This window comes from Acomys minous, assembly GCF_964271855.1.
Source record: "Acomys minous genome assembly, chromosome: 11".
NCBI classification, from domain to species: Eukaryota; Metazoa; Chordata; class Mammalia; order Rodentia; family Muridae; genus Acomys; species Acomys minous.
Genome location: NC_140492.1, coordinates 75,432,422 through 75,449,969, shown reverse-complemented (window position 1 = coordinate 75,449,969; position 17,548 = coordinate 75,432,422). Strand labels below are relative to the sequence as shown.

Sequence of the window (17,548 nt, the reverse complement as noted above, 5' to 3'; positions counted from 1 at the left end):
CTCTGTGTAACAATCCTGACTATCCTGGACTCACTTTTGTAATCTAGGCTGACCTCGAACTCACAGCGATCTGACTGCCTCTGCCTCACAAGTGCTGGGATTAAAGGCATGCGGCACCATGCCTAGCACATTATCATATTTAAAGGAGGTAATTCACAACCGGCTTCACAGATTAAGCAAAGCTTTAAAATTAAGTTGTTTCAATATGTTTTGTGACGTCTCCAAGGTCTTGTCTGTGTAGTCTTCAGTTTTGCCAGCTATACTAAAACTTTTAGCTAGTTTTATTTATATCTCTTGCCAAAATACTTAGTTATAATAGGAAGATAATCCACACTGCAGAAAACTTAAAGACACAAGTTTTCTATTTCAGAGAGTCAACAAAGAAACCTGGAATTTATGACACTAGTTATGAGCTATTATAAGAAATCCAATTTTAAGCCGGGCGTGGTGGCGCACGCCTTTAATCCCAGCACTCGGGAGGCAGAGGCAGGCAGATCACTGTGAGTTCGAGGCCAGTCTGGTCTACAAAGTGAGTCCAGGACAGCCAAGGCTACACAGAGAGACCCTGTCTCGAAAAACCAAAAAAAAAAAAAAAAAAAGAAATCCAATTTTTATGCTAGGTATGTGACTCACTATCTGTAATTCCAGTATTCAAGGCTGCTTATATATCCACAGCTCTCTCTCTCTCTCTCTATATATATATATACATGTTTATATTTAAAGTATATTTATGTTTATTTTATGTGCATTGCCTGAGATGTCTGTGGGCATCAGATCTTGGAGTTACAGATAGTCGGAGTTACAGATACTTGTGGCTGATGAGAATTGAACCTGGGTCCTCTGGAAGAGCAGTTGATGCTCTTAACCACTGAGCCATCTCTCAAGCCCCCAGGCTATTTATTTCTTTACATTGAATTTCAAAGTTAAAAAAATATCACTAATATGTAAGGTTTAATATTTACTGAGAGCCAAGTGTAGTGGTACAACGCCTGTAACCCCAGCACTTGGGAAGCAGATCTCTGTGAGTTTGCGGCCAGCCTCGTCTACAAAGGAAGTCCAGGACAGCCAAGGCTAACACAGAGAAACCTTGTCTTGAAAAACTAAACAAAACAAAAAAAGATTTATTTATTTATTAAGTATACCATGTTCTGCCTGCATGCCAGAAGAGGGCACCAGATCTTCCTATAGATGGTTGTGAGCCACCACCATTTGGTTGCTGGGAATTGAACTCAGGACCTTTGGAAGAGCAGGCAGTGCTCTTAACCACTGAGCCATTTTTCCAGCCTAAGGTAGAGTCTCCTGATAACTTGACACAAATAGTTAAAAAAAAAAAAAAAAAAAAAAGCCAAGAGCTACATCATACATAGTGTCCTTAGAATGTGTTTTCCCATTTCCTTTAGGTGCCCATGAAAGTCTAGGTAGTTTGTATCTGACCAACTACAGAGATGTCACTGTGGTAGTTTAAATAAGAATGCGCCCTTCTACCTCATAAATTTGAATGCTTAATGACCAAGAGTGGCACTATTTAAATTGTTGGAAGCGGGGCACTAGGGGTTGTGAGCTTTGAGGTTTGAAAAGCCCATCCTAGGCCCACTGCTTCTTCTCTGCCTGTGGATCTCAACAGATTCTCCAGCACCATGTATGCCTGCTGCCATATGTCTTACCATGACAATGTACTAAACCTCTGAAACTGTAGGCAAGCCCCCAACTAAATGCTTTCTTTTGTTAAGAGTTGCTTTGGTTATGGTATCTCTTCACAGCAATAGAACACTTCAAATCTGAAAAGCCTAGTTATTAAGCAAACATCCCAGCTTCTCTGTCCATTTAGGGAGGACGTGCTGTATGACATGCACGGTAAAACTTTTCTGCACGATTCTGGAAGCCCAAGGAGTGGTGTGTCCAAAGGAACTGGGCCAAGATAAAACATGAGTGAGACATGTCTAGAGAAGACATAGCTCTAGTAAGAACATGAAGCTATGAATTCTATCTCCTGTTCTGGGACTTCAGACAAATCATGAACTTTTTCTCATGTTCTCATCTGCTAAAGACCTGATTCCACAGGGTGCCCTTAAGGGTGACACAAGAAAGCCACCTTCTACACAGCACTGGTATCAATGCGCATGATACAACTAGATAGGTAGATAGATGGCCATGGCCTCTGGTGACGTGCTAACTCAATCGCTGGCTCTTTGATAAACATTTCAATGCCAACATCACAATGCTATGTAAGCATTTTTAGATCTATAAACACAACTAGTAGCTCAAGTACATTAAAAAGTCTACTTTACATATTTCAAATGGTTTGGAGGTTTATTGTAGTAATATTTACATAGAAGATTTAAAGCAACAGTGGCTTTAAATTCATATCTTGATTTCTAACATGATTTCAAGAATGCAGTATTTAGTGAAGTTCTGTTCTTAATGAGAAATAATGTTAAACAACCAAGTATTACCTTTTCTATCATTTATTTAGGGAAACATTTGACATATTAGGAAAAAGCATAAGTAAATTTGGAATCTAATAACATCCAACTATATTCTTGTTCAATAATTCTGAGGTCTCTATAAAAAGGTAAATCTAGGTGCTATAAAAGGATCAGAGTAAGGGATGTTTCCTGGCCCATTTGTCCCCTCCAATCACACATTTTCCTCACACTGAGTAGGTGACTTGCATACACAGCACGCACGGCCATGCACCCCAACACTGCAAGACAACAAAGGCTATGCACCCGGATTGAAATCCCTCCAAATCTGGGCTAGGCTCTGTGTGCAAATAGGTGATAAGCAAGCTGCTTAAAAATTTAACGGCACATCAAGAAAATAACCTCTACTGAGTATGCTGATAATCTACGATGTTAAAACATTATTTACTAACAAAATACAACCCAGTACAGAAAACGTTTATATAGTGGAATAATGCCTTTTAGACTCTACTTGTATCAGTGACAACAGTGATTGACTCTAGTCTAAGGGCTCAGAGCAAGCGGACAGTTTTCCCAGTCACTGTTAAGAAGTCATCATCAGCCAAAGCACGCAGGGCTTCTTCAAACATATCTTTGGTAATTGCCTAGGAAACAAAATGTCACATGTCAAGTCCTTTCTGTCACACATACATACTTTAATGTTAAGTAAACTACCACTCAGAGTCTGTCTTTTTGGTGGCTATAGACAATTCATTTTGCTAAATTACATTTTATATACATCTTATTTATTTTGTGTTACTATGTGTATAGATTAGTGTATAAGTAGAGGTCAGACGACAGCCTGCCAACTCAGTTCTCGCCTTCCATCACAAAGGACATCAGGCTGAGTGGCAGCAGGTACCTTCTGTACTCAATGAGCCATCCTAGCAACACTGCCAGAACACATTTCTTATGTTGTGTATCAGGAACGGCAAATGTTTCTTCAAAAGACCAGGTGCCTGCTGCCCTTTCTAAGCTCTGACTTTACCATGCTAATGTAGTCAAGGATAAGTAAAGGAGTTAAAAACAAACAAACAAACAACTATTTGCATGCACAACTACTTGCTAGAAGAAGGCATCAGATAAATTGAAGATGGTTGTGAGACACCATGTCATGCTGGGAATTGAACTTAGGACCTCTGAATGAGCAGACAGTGCTCTGAGCTATCTTTCCAGTCCCCTAACAATTCATCTTTAGTTGCCAAAAGATCATGCAACTATTTCATCCACAAATCTAAATTCCAAACAGGTATACTAAAATTTTAATTACATATTTCTTGAAGCTATGTTTATGGAAAAGGCAATCTTATTTATATTTACTACTTAAATATACAGAAACACTTACTGTGTCAGATTGTCCCCGAATATCCTCAAAAAGTTGTTGGTATTTTAAGGCTGGTGTTTTACCCTTGGATAATATAAGTTTTCTCAATGCTTCTGCTAATTCTTCTTTCCGTTTACGAGAAGTGGCACTCATTCCTAATTTGAAAAGAAATCAATGGAAATACTTCTGCCATGAGGAAGTGAAATGTTACAGATTACCAAAAATATTCCCTCACTAGTATTGTCAAGAAAGATAGGACAGCAGCCAAATGCCAGCACATCTTCAAGAGCATGCAGATTTCTTATTTCAATTATTTTACTTATCAATAGCTGCATGCCACTGAAAGCCTACCTAAGCCATGTGGTTAAGTATAATCATATTTATTAAGGGAAAATATTCTTTTAATTTTGATAAAGGGCCTTACTATGCTGCCTCAGCTTGCCTAGAATCACGGGGCCCACCTGATCTTCCCACCTCAGCCTCCAACTTGGGCAGACGTAGCTGCATGGCTCTTCCTTGAAATGGATTTTAATAGGTACTAAACACCAGAGGAGATAGACTCCCTTTTGATTTTAAGTCTTTCTGTTCAAAGCCATAACAAACCTGTAGTAAGGATAGATATATCCACAATGCCAGTACGGGGGTCAGTTGCAGATTGCTTCAGAGCTTCCCGGTGAAGGCGTTTTGCCTCTTCCACATCAATTGCTTCAACTTTGTCAGAAAATCTTACTTTAGCATGGGCTTCTGCTAAGCGAATTAATGACTCTAGCTGTCGAGGGTAAGCAGAAACCATTCCCCGGCTGCTACCGATCTTCCTCATGTTTACATAAGCCTATGGAAGATAGGGGGAAAGAGGGAACCACTGATGAAACCACTGATAACAACCTTAAGCTCACAGATGACTTTCAACAGTTAGGGTTCTGCTAAGTAACTGAAAGTCTGCCTGCCTGCAGGGTAGGGGCTACTGATTAGTGTAGGTAATTAATTACAAGTTGGATCTAGGCTGTAAACTTGGAACTCATTAAGGGTTGGAGCCTTACATATATAAACACAGAATTGTAGAAGATTGTTACATCAATGCATGGTGTTGTCAGAAATATTTGACAGCAAGACTTCTTGGTGACATCTTGTATACACATGCATGTATGAAGAAGAGAGATTAGAATGCTGGCAATGTAACTCAGAAGGACGCATGCCTAGTCCCTCATGAGTATAATCCCTAGCACCAAACACACACATAGACAGGAACATACACATAACAAAAACAACACAAAGGAAACTGTTAAGGTTATTTTTATAAAACTGTGTTTGTTTCTCAATTTCTCTCTTAACCTGGCTATCACACAAATAATTGAGACTCTATTATATTATTTAAACAAGCTTCACAGCACAAGATTGAGCAGTTTTAACTCTACTCTTAATCCTTTAAACTACTTTGGCTTCTTCCCAGAGATACTTGCACTTTGTAGCTTTCATGTTCTAGCTCCATCTTCTGATCTTTCTTGGCCCTCTCCTATGGCTGAATCCCCTACTTCCTCCTCTAATGTCTCCTCCCCTGGCTGGCAGGAAGTCAGCCCTATTCTCATCACTGCTCAGCGATTGGTTGTAAGCTGCTGTATGGGCATGTCAGGTGATAACTGAGGAGCAGAGTTTACACAGCATTGAGATGGGAGAATTTCAGAATGAGTCCAACCAGATATGGGGGTTACAAAAATCAACATTACACAGTAACCTTATGCCTACAGGAATCAGTGGCAGAGGAAAGGATCTGAGGGCCTGTAGGAAAAGGCCTGGCATAAGACAGGCCAAGAGATCCATTTAGCAAGGCAGGTAAGATAACTGAAGATGTTTCAAGGAGAATTAATCCCTTTTACATGTAATTTCATTTATTTTATAATATGAATGAAAAAACACTACCATCTGTAACCTTCATCTATTTTGGAAGCCAGCTAGGACGCAAACCCATCAAAGACATGCCCCATCACAATCTCAGCCCAAACAAGCTCTAGCACATTCCTGCCCGCATTATAAGTATGTGGACATCTAAATTACCACCCATTTTTACTCTTAAAAACAAGCAAAAGGAAGTTAAGACATATGTATCCAGAGTTCCAACCATGTTTCATAGCCCTCGTTACCTCAATGAGAGCCTGGCTGGCCTCCTCACTCAGCCGGGGCATGATGGTGCTATGTGCGAATGCGATGTAGTCCTTCAGGACTGCCATGTCCAGGAACTCCTCCTCCATTTGCTCCTCACTTTGGTAGTACAACGAAACCAGGTGATGAGCCAAACGCCGGTCATATGCCTCATCCTGAGGGTCCAGCATGAGGAAAATAAGATCAAACCTGACAAAACAAGAGGAAAATGACTGTCTGCCTAGTTGAGACTCCAAGATACCTAGGACTGAAAGGTGTTTACGCCACCTGACTGTATTGTCTATGTGACCACAGAGGGCTGCCACATCTCCAGCTGCCTAGGTCAGAGCAAAGTAAAAGAGTTAAGACCTTCTTCTGAGAAATGTTACTGTAATCTAGGACTATCTGGGTAAAACCGCCTTCAACTGTTTTGAGAACAACTGTTTCATAAGGATGTAAGGAGTGAGAGGTCTTGCATTAAATCCCCAGCACCACCAGAAACAAAGTAAATTTAGTCAAATAATTAAGGCATATAAATCTTGCTAAGAGCCCTAACCAACCAAACCCGAGTCACTGTTTAATGTGAGTGAAGAGACTGTTAGTAGCTGCTGGGTTGTTTCCAATCTCTAGCTGTCAGTTCTATGAACAAGCAAGCAGAAGCACTCTCATCACACAGGACGCTTTAGTACCTTGACAGCAATGTGTGCGGCAGCTGGATATTTTCAATGGTTGTTTTTTTAGGATTCCACTGAGACTCAATAGGATTTGCTGCTGCCAAGACAGAGGTGCGTGCATTGAGCTGACAGATGATCCCAGCCTATCAGAGGAAGCAGTGCAGTTAGAAGCCTTTTTCTCACTCCCACAAGGAAGAAAGCCATTGTCACTGACCTCTGGCTAACCCACACTTGCTCTGCTGTTTCTGCTTTCCAACAGTATCATGGACTTTAGTGCACAAAGATGGCACTGTTCTCAGATTCATGCCCTGGACTACTGAGCTTAGACAGACTCATTCTGCAGCCACATTTCCCTTTAAATCTCATTTTTTGTACTGAGTGTTTTGCCTGAATACATATTTGTGCATTACACATGTGCTCAGTCCTCAGGGAGGTCAGAGGAGGGCACTGGAGCCCTGGGAACTAGAGTTACAGATGGCAGACGGTAAGCCACATGTGGGTACCAGGAATCAAACCCAGGTTTTCTAGTCAATCGGCTACCACTCTCAACCTCCAATCACCCCTCCAGCCCCTTGAAGCCACATACCTTTCAAATTGGAAAGCCAACACTTAACACCTGTAGTAACTTTTACATGAGCTCAAGTTTGTAAGATCTACATATTAGTGAGAGAAGCTACTAACACAAGAGCTTTCAAAAGAGAACTTCAGCTGAAACCTGTTGAGAAGTACCAACCACTTTTCTCGGAGCAGCTGTCACCTGAGTCTCTAGTCGCAGCGACATCACTACTCACCTTTGCAATGGACAGAGTCTGCTGTTCCATGACTTCATGCAGGACGGACCTTGTACTTTCATTCATCTTGTCAAACTCATCAATGCAACATATGCCATTGTCACTCAGGACAAGCGCACCTGTCTGTAGGACTAGCTGCCTGGTCTCAGGGTCTTTCATCACGTAGGCTGTGAGGCCAACAGCACTGGAGCCCTTTCCAGACGTGTACTGGCCCCTGGGGACCAGGTTATACACATACTGCAGCAGCTGGGACTTGCTGGTGCCAGGGTCACCACACAGAAGGATGTTGATCTCAGCACGGAATTTGCCCCTTCCGGTGTGACTGAAATCCTTCCTTGTTCCACCAAACAGCTGAAGCAAGATTCCCTGAAGAACAGATAAACACACTGAAACATTCATTTGCTGTAGAGCAATAGATTTAGCTCATGTTTTAGAGGTAGTTTTCTATTTTCTATGTTGAAAGCATTACCAAAATAACCCAAGAGTGTTCTGGCTACTCCAACCAATATAACCGTAAGGAGACATCGTCCGGAGCCTGAACAACACAAGCCTCTGTTGAGACCCCACGGAACCTCTTAGGGTTAGGAACACGGATGTGCACAGCAGAGCTGAGTCTATACACCACAAAACAGTGACACTCAACTAGTAACCATGGCAGGGGCCAGTGCCTTGGTTCCTATTTTTGGGAGACAGCAATAGTGGCTGATGACCCTAAGCCACTGTAAATCTCAAAATCAAAATCCATTGCTACCTTCTTTATATCTTCATGCTCGTAAATGCTGGGAGCCAAGGCTGAAGCAAGCCGCTCATAAATGTCTGGCTTCCTGGAAAGTTCCTTAAGCAGCTTCACCCGTTTCTCTGAAAAAAGCTTCTGTTCTGCTTCTTCATCAAGGCCATGCAGGCGTTTTGCATCGGTTTTCCGGTAATGAATGACATCAATGTGGGTCTTGTAGACAGACTTCACGTTGCTCACCCTTGGATTGACTCGAATAGGTACTGCTCGGTAGATGCCTAAGAACACATACAGGGGACACAGCTTTACTGCTCTGCTTCTCCCTCTGTAGGCTCAGTGGTAAGCACAGGCAATACGCAGTACCCGAGGGCCCCACCTCACCGCAACACCCCTCACCTGTTAGTCTCCCAGGCGAAGGCCTACATTAAGAAAGACAAGAAGCAAAAGAAATGGCCAAGCTGGGAAGAAACAGGTTTTTACGGACAGATCTAAAGTCATATTTGTATCCATCTGTTCTGTGTGGACGTAAGGAACTATCTGCACAAGTGTTCAAGGTATAAAAATGAAAGCAGGCTATTTACAAAAACGGCTCCATCATGTTTGTATTTAATAACATCATTTCCCTAAGCTAAAAAACCACAGAATCTACTTAGAAACGAACTGGAAGAAAATGCTAACGCCCATTCCAAAAGCTTGGAAGTGATTACTCCAAAAGGTCAAACCTTCTTAAGATAACTTTATGAATGGCAAGACAGATAGCCTACTGCCTCAAAGGTGAAGGGAAAGTGAAACACTAGGAACAGGATGTTTTCTGGTATCCTCTCATTAACCTAACTAAAGGCTGGAGATGTAGTTCAAGGCAGAACACATTGCTTAACATGTGCAGAGTCCTGGACTTGGTCCCTGGCACTGCATGGCAATCCCCCACCCCCGCCCACCACCCACCAGCCAAAGAGAATTCTGAGCCAGGCCTGGGAGCACATGCCCATCATCCCAGCACTCAGGGAGGCAAAGACGGGTTGATCTCCGTGAGTTCGAGGCCAGCCTGGTCTACAAAGCCAAGTCCAGGACAGCCAGGGTTATGCAGAGAGACCCTGTCTCAAAAAACCAACTCCCCTCTCCCCCAAAAATCCAATAGCACACAAAAGAAAAATAATACAGAGAAATTAAGTAAGTAGTAATATTTTAAGTACTCTAAATGTATATATTGTGTAAAAAAGGAAGGTTTTTCTAAACTGGTATTATCTGATGCTTTTCTCCTTTACGTTTCAAACCAGTCTTGAACTCCACAACTAGTTCTATTTCCTGTGGCTTTAAACAAATAAAGCTTTAATTTATCGTTAGTGTGCACGTACTTATGTGCCAGCATGTCGGGTGTGGAGGTTAGTGGACAGCTTTTGGGAACTGGTTCTCTCCTTCCACCATGTAGGGCCCCCAACAGGACTGAGGTCATCATAACTGCACACAGCAAGAACCCTTGACCTAAGCTGGGCGTGGTGGCGCACGCCTTTAATCCCAGCACTTAGCACTCGGGAGGCAGAGGCAGGTGGATCACTGAGTTCAAGGCCAGCCTGGACTACAAAGTGAGTCCAGGACAGCCAAGGATACACAGAGAAACCCTGTCTCGAAAAACCAAAAAAAAAAAACCAAAAAAAAAAAAAAACCAAAAAAAACCAAAAAAAAAAAAAAAAAAAAAAAAAAAGAACCCTTGACCCACTGAACCATTCCACCAGGCCCTCTACTTTTTAAGGACTAAGTTTGATGTTTCTCATCCTTATAGCATAGATCACGGTCCTTTAAGAAGATAACGTTAACTTTCATTTAAAAAAGGAGAAAACCAGCTTATAGAGGTGAGGTGCTTCAGCAGGTAAAGGCACTTGCACCAAACCTGATGACCTCAATTGAATCCTCAGGCCCCAATGTGGAAAAACAGGACTCTCATAAGCTGTGTTCTGATTTCTATCCCAATATACAAAAGTAAGAAAAAAATAGCATTTTTGCAATATTTTAGAAACACAAACCATGTTACACCTCACCTAGAGTAACATGGACAGGTCATAACTAGCGGCATTTAGAATGGCCATGTTTTGTTCTCCAAGGTACCTACTGTGATAGAACACTGATGATACAGTCGAGGACACTAACCCATTGGACTAAATACCTTACCAAAGGTGTTAGGGCAGTGGGGGCGATGGGGGCGCAGTGGGGCAGAAACCCTGACTCACTGAGTAGCTGGGATAGTGAGCCCTAGACTCAGGAGTCAGGAGCCCTTGGATTCAATTCCCAACAAAGAACAATGCTGTTACTCAGCCCACCACCCCTGACCAAGTGCCCGCTTTCCTCCAAAATGTGCAAAGCTGGCGACACCCAAATGGCGTTGAAGACAGGGCACTTTTTGCCTGAAGAGACATTCAGGATCTAGAAACGCAAATTAATCCAGCAATGAACTGCAACAACCAACAGGTCAGCAATAGCTATTCTGTAACTACAGTGCTCTGCCCTGCTCTACTCCCTAAGTAATGCTAACCCTTAGCTGTACATGTAGGAATAAGAATAAGCAGAAAAGCACTCATCAATCCCAAGTTGGTGCCCTATCCCTGAGTTACTAACTGCACCCGGAAGCTGTTTGTTCTCATGGCCTCAGCATTAGCAATCTGAGACACATGCAAAGCTGAGAGGTTACATAGCAAGGGACCACCAGGTTAAACAGTAGCAAACCACAGCACTGTGTTTCCTTGTTACAAACCTACATTCTTACCTGTGACATTCACTCTGTCCCCTGGCTGAACTTTATCTACAAGATCATTGTGGGCAAAAAGGACAACAGTGTGAGGTGTCTGCCCAGCAGGCATATCTTCAGGAGACTCTTGAAGTTTGATCTGAAGGAAGAATAGTAAAGAAAGAACTTAAACAAAAAAAGTATGAAGGAAAACAATACCAAAAAGAACACAGGCCTTTGTATATAGCGTGGCCATAATGACGCTTGAAGTGTAGCACACCAACGCTGAAGCTCAGTGTGCTCCAATTTCTTCCCCCCCCCCCCCCAAATTCTTTCTAGTCTTTAACGAACCAACACAAGCAAATGGAAAGAGCTGAATTCCGTTAGGAAAATTGAGGGTAGACTGACAAACTACATTTGGCTGGAGATTCAGACAGAGGCAGAACACAGGTAGCAGTGTGTGTTGGGGAACCCTATCCTGGGGACAGAGTGGCCACATACCATCTGCTTGTCAGAGAACAGGGAGCGGTTGTGGATCAGTGCCATGCTGTGGATGGTGTGGCAGTGCGCACAAGTGCTGGGCTCAGCAATGCGGCCTCGGTCCATCTCCACCCGGGTGGTGTGGGCACATACTTGGCACTGGAAGAAGGCCTCCTGCATCTCAGGAATCAGTTGTGATGTCCTGATGACCATGCCACTGATGGTGATGAGCTGATCAATGTCTGTTAAAGGGAAAGACGTTGGCTTGTCCACTCGCCATTTCCTCAGCCCACCCAGCCCTGGGTCTGCCACTAAAGCAGAATCTTAACTCAAGTATTAGTACAGATGACCAACAAAGACACAGCACGCCTTGTCACCGGGATAGGATCCTCAGGACTAGCCTATGTGCAGCCCGCTTTCCTCTCAATACCAGTACAGTTCTGAACCTTTTCATGTGCCATCTCTTTACTCTATTTTCTTGTTTACGGTGTGTCTATGAACACATGCCTGCCATGGTGCAAGAGTGGAGGTTGGAAGGCAGTTTACGGGAGCCAGTTCTCTTCCACTATGTGTCCCGGGAATCTAACTCAGGTGGTCAGTCTGGCATCTTTACCCACTAAGCCATCTTGCTTGCCCACTGCTGGCTCACATGTGGCCCTTTTCCTCAGGGGTGCTGCCTAGCAGACATAACAGGAGAGAAGTTTGATGTGTAAGTATATTGTCTCCCAGCCTCTCATGTCACTCACAAAGCTGCCTGAAGACCTGAAATCTCAGGTGAAAATCTTGGGCTGAAAATGCTGGGGGTAGGGGCGAGGAGCTGCTTATAATTTCAGCACTGGGGAGGAAAACAAAAACAAAAACCCAGGAAGATCTTTAGGGCTTGTTGCCCAGCCAGATAGCTTAGCCTACTTGCTGAGCCCTATGCATGAAAAACTCTGTCATTAACAACAACAAAACAAACACATGGCTAGCACCGAAGAAATGATACCCTAAATTTCCCCTGGCCTGTACATGTGCTTACAAAAAAAAAAAAAAAAAAAAAAAAAAAAAATATATATATATATATATATATATATAACACACACACACACACACACGTATATGTATATATACTACACAAGAACTCTACACCTAGACATGGACAAAGCACAGTTGACCCTGGAGATACCCTGAGCCTCCGTGTCTGTCACCTACAGTCGGAGCAAGGACATGGTTAAGGACATCATCATTACATACTATATTTTGTAATTAGCGCCTACGAGGAAAATGGCACTTTGCCTTTCAGCAGTCATCACCATCTACAAAACAAGCTTCTTTTACACTTACTTTCTATTTCTCCTCTTGCTTCTGCCTCCACTGTTTGTTCCTTTCCTGTCACCTTTGCTACCACGTAGTAATTCCCTCTGCTGGTTCCAGATGAGTGTCAGCCTTTGCTGACTCAAAGGCCCTCCACCCACTGGTGCTTAGTGCTGAGTCACAAGGCCTTTAGAACGCATTTCACCCATCTCTTCTACCGACTATTTTGCCTGTCTCCACTAGCCCTTTTTCCCCCTTAACATTTAGATGCAATTTGCCAACTTCTGACATCAGCTGATCACCTAGCAATTCTTGGTTTCTCAATGTATGATTTTCCATATTTTTTCCCAAGAGCCACCTCCTCCCACCCCACTTCTCTTTTTTTATAGCTATAGCACATGGATAAGGCATCTACCACTGATTCATACCCCAAGCGCCAACTACAAGTTCTTATTAAAGTATGAAATGCCTCCTCTTGGGTCTCCAACATCCCACCAGAAAGGTGATGTGAAGAGCAACTTTATAACAGGAAATTATGGTTCTTTAATAAATACTGGGGAAAAAAAACCGCTTATGCTAACTGCCTATAACATTTCAATACTAAAAATATTCTAGAATTTTAGTATATTTATCTGCAAAGGCATTTTTATTAATTTTGAAAAACAATTAAGTAATCTTCACATGTGTCATTCTGTCTTGTTTACAGCACGAGAGACTCTACAGATTAGGATCTGACCGTCCCGTAGTTGAGCCACTGTGAGAGCCTAAATGAATTCATACGTCATGGGCTTCACTGAGTTACATGAGTGGAAAAAAATCTGTTTACTTTGAAATAAAACTTTGTTGTCATTCTAAACTCTCTAGAATTAGGCTTTTTATTCCCAAATATTGTCTCCAGAATCCCTGCTTCAGCTACCCACATATGTTAGCACTTACATACGGCATTTTCTACTTTCATGCCTCCTGTTGTCTAGGGCTTTGCTGGTTTCCTAATGCATAGACACTTATGTTTTGCTCATGCTTTATTTACCTCCCAAGCTAGAATTCCTTCCTCAATTCAAGGTTGGGCAGCATGTTCTGCGTGTGATTATCACATGTGTGTATGAGTATGGGCACAGACATGATGTCAGAGAACAGTTTTCAGGAGCCAGTTCTCTCCTCCCACTATGGGTTCCAGGAACTGAACTCAGATGATGAAGTTTGCACAGCCATTGCTTCAAAGCTGGGCCACCTGGCTGGCCGTCTCGGTTTGTTTTCGTCAGTGACTAAGAAACTGCATCCTTGCTAACTAGAGACTTTATTATATTTGAATTTCACTTTCCAGTAGAGAGTTATTAGGTCACTTCTATCAGGTATTTCACTTAAGTTAGAAAAATGCCTTAACAAAGTCACCAAAGGAAACAGAATATATCTTTTCAACTTAAAACTTAAAGATATCCAGGCTTCCAAGATGAGACTTGATAGCTTATGACCATACAATAGGGGAGGAGGACCCCCTTGGTCATAGACATCGGGGAGGAGAATAGGGTGAAAGCAGGAGGGAGGGAGGATACAAGTAATGGGGTAACAATTGAGATGTAATCTGAATAAATTAATAAAAAAAATCTAAAGCTTTCACTACCCACTACATAACCTGTGAGATTCGTTTCCACACAAGGCATTTCGGCCACTAAATATATTACCTTCTGGATTCAGGCTTCTCATACTCTTTGTCTTCAGTGCATTAAAAGGTCTGACTTGAATCTGATGCTCTAAGATGGAGTCAGGGTAACGTTCAAAGAAGATTTCATTGACAGCCATGTCAAAGGTTGGTATAACCTCCTGTAAAAACAAACACAAAGGTGCAGGGGCTGGAGAGCCGACTCAGGAGTTGAGCGCTCTTGTTACTCGGCCAGTGGACAAAGTGTAGGTCTCAGCACCTTCATCAGGTGCTTCATAAGCCCTTGTAGCTCCAGCTTCAGGGGCCAGAAATCCTCTCCTGGGCTCTACAGAATCAGGAGCTCAAGGTGATCTTCAGCTACAGAACTACCCTGGTCACTACTTGCCTCAATGGCTTCCAATTAACACCTCTCCCCCAACCAAGAAGCATAATTTACTTTATGAAATCCAAGAAATCACTAGTAAGATTCATTATTGTTAAGAAACATTACCAATTAGTGAATATAAAAAAAACACTCCTCGTTTAAATATAGTAAAACATGGTTTTCTTTAAGAGATAGTTAACCTCTGCAAGCATCTTTCTTACCTAAATATAACTCTGCTTGCTAGGAGCATGCCTTGTAAACATTTACTAAAACCATGAAGCTCAAAGTCAAATTCTTACCTGTGGGTAGGAGATGAGCTGTCTATACAGATTTTTGCCAAATAATTTTATGTGTTCACAGTTCACATTTAAAAATGGCTCCCCTGTAATATTAATCTGTAAGATATACAGACAAGTCAAATTTCAGTAATTATATTATCTCAAAATATGAAACTTCCATTTGTAAATCATTTTTTATTACCTCTCCAAGTCGTTGCATGTACAAAGGCTGAGTAATATCTATGCCAACATTTTCTTCTTCTTTGGCCAGAGGATCAGTAAAACATTGAAGGAATCTCTTGATGTAGAGAAAACAGTATTAATCTTAATGAACTTAGGAATATGTAACTATTATTAAAATGCAGAACATGAGACCAGCAAGATGGTCAGTTATTACGGACCTACAGGTCTGACTACTTGAGTTTGCTCTAGGACACACATGGTGGAAAGAACCAGCCCCAACAAACTGGCTCTAATCGCCATGTAAAAGCATCCCTCCAGGCAACAATACATGAAAGAAAACACACACACACACAGATTTTTTTTTTTGAGTATGTAGCTATCTGTACACAAAAACAATCTTTCTATTTTGGGTTTGAGACAAGGATCTCACAAAAGAGCCCAGACTAGCCTTGAACTTGCAGTAATCCTCTGCCCCATGCTAAAGATGTTAAGTGTTTACCACCTTGCTGGGCATGGTGGCGCATGCCTTAATCCCCAGTACTCAAGGAGGCAGAGGCATGTGGATCTGAGTTCCATGCTAACCTGGTTTACAGAGCAAGTTTCAGGACAGCCAGGGGCTATACAAAGAAACCCTGTCTTGGTAGCCAAAAATAAAAAAACTTAAAACAGAGCCAGGTGGTACTCAGGAGACAGAAGCAGGCAGATATCTCTGAGTTTAAGGCCAGCCTGTTCTACAAAGTGAGACCAGGACAGGCAAGGCTACACACAGAGAAACCCCGTCTCGAAAAACATAAAAAGAAAGAAAGAAAGAAAGAGAAATGTATTTCTATGTTCTTCCTAGGAATAAATTCTAAACCACAACCAACCTGCTGTTATGCACTATGGTTACTTACATATAGGTTACACTTTCTCCCAAAGTCTCAGGAAAGAGTTTTAGTATACATAAGCCTACCTGAAAATTTTCTTTGCATGTTGCCACATTCACATCTGTTCCCCAAATCACAAGTTTTTGGCCCAGAGACTGTTCACTTGCTACTGCGTCTTCTGCAGCTGCCTACAGGGAAAGATGATAGAAGCAGGGGAATGGAATTGCCCATTTTACGCTCCCAAGATGAAGCCATCAGAGATCTGCTTTGTACTTACTCCATCAGACTGCAGATCCACCTGCAGACCCTTCCGTGCTGAGCCCAGGTCTGGTCTCTGCCTCACTGGGGTGCCTCTCACTCCACTTCTAGGGGTTCCTTCCACCCGAGAACTGGGAGTGCCGTATGTCAATGGAGAACTAACATCAAAGTCCAAAGGAACAGCTACAAAAACAACATATTTACACCTTTACCACATCAATCCCCAAATTCAGAATGCTGTCTGCCAATCTAAACAGAATACTTATTTATTTATTTTTGCTAACTAGGTCCTAAACGTGCACCAATTCTGCTTCATTCCCCAGGTGTTTCAGTGAAGAACCTATCAGCTTTCACAGAATGCTTTAGGCATCATAGCAACTGTTAAGCCAGTAAAACAGGCGCTGAAGAACTACCTCTGTAACCAACTACAGTATAGCCACATCTGCAGAAACTCACCTGAAGAATGCATCTGAGGAGGGCTGGAAAACAAGGCATTCTGTGTAGTTGGGCTTTGCAGGTCCACTCCTGGGGAAGTGGGCATTGGTGGCAGCTCTCCAGTGGAAGAATCTTCGCCCCTACGTCTCCGATAGGGTGAAGACCTGCTTTCCTCACTTCGAACTTCCGTCATACAAAACAAAAAAGGCTATCAACGCTCATGCTTACTCTCTCAGGGTAGGGTAGGTTTTTCTGGGTTTCTGTGTACCCTTGGCTGTCCTGGACTCGCTTTGTAGACCAGGCTGGTCTCAAACTCACAGCGATCCGCCTGCTTCTGCCTCCCAAATGCTGGGATTAAAGGCGTGCGCCACCACGCCCGGCTTAGGGTAGTTTTATTACTTTAAACAGCCTGGAGATGTGTGCGCAGAGTCATCTGTATCCGGATTAACAGAGGCCACTCTATGCCCAAGCCTGTCAACCCACACACCAGGGTCAAAAGACTCAGAGCATTCCACAGTGCAGCGGGAAGAGACACGAGGCGGAAAGGGAAGGGGGGTACTCACGCGACTGGGTTGGGGTGGCTCGTCCGCGTCGGCTGCTGCGGCGGCTCGGGGTGGACGCCGGGGAGGACATGGTGCTACGCTACTACCTGAAGGACGAGAGCAATCTGGATCGGAGTCTTCCAAACACTCTGCTCCGCGCCCACCCTGGGGGAACGCTAGCCTGCCTGCACACCAAACCGATTCCCGCCAGCCGCTCTGACGTCACAGCGCCCAGCGGCGCCCGGCCAATCACCGAGGCAAGAGTGAGTAGCTCCGCCTCCGGAAGGCGCCAATGAGCGTCCTGGGGTGCTGGTGGGGCGTGGCTTGGAAGGAGAAGTCCTGCCAAT

The 17,548-nt window shown here is 43.1% G+C and overlaps 1 protein-coding gene across 1 annotated transcript; it reads right to left on the bottom strand.

The window, feature by feature from the left end:
• Positions 1–2,848: 2,848 nt before the first annotated feature.
• On the bottom strand, positions 2,849–17,420 carry MCM4 (minichromosome maintenance complex component 4). The gene is made up of 16 exons (XM_084802477.1): positions 17,223–17,420; positions 16,681–16,842; positions 16,244–16,407; positions 16,053–16,154; positions 15,120–15,215; positions 14,939–15,034; positions 14,298–14,436; positions 11,341–11,561; positions 10,879–10,999; positions 8,139–8,398; positions 7,388–7,753; positions 6,612–6,739; positions 5,925–6,132; positions 4,390–4,618; positions 3,808–3,941; positions 2,849–3,067 (listed from the first exon to the last, which is right to left on the bottom strand). The coding sequence occupies exons 1-16, from the start codon at positions 17,290–17,292 to the stop codon at positions 2,975–2,977; spliced, it is 2,589 nt and encodes an 862-aa protein (XP_084658603.1). The 5' UTR covers positions 17,293–17,420; the 3' UTR covers positions 2,849–2,974.
• Between the last annotated feature and the right edge of the window lie 128 nt (positions 17,421–17,548).

Coding starts and splice junctions, on each gene's coding strand:
- MCM4 (XM_084802477.1), bottom strand. CDS start 17,292: ATGTCCTCCCCGGCGTCCACCCCGAGCCGCCGCAGCAGCCGACGCGGA. Junction 16,843..17,222: donor AGCCACCCCAACCCAGTCGC/GTGAGTACCCCC, acceptor GTATGACGGAAG/TTCGAAGTGAGGAAAGCAGG. Junction 11,000..11,340: donor TGTTCTCTGACAAGCAGATG/GTATGTGGCCAC, acceptor TTCTTCCTTCAG/ATCAAACTTCAAGAGTCTCC.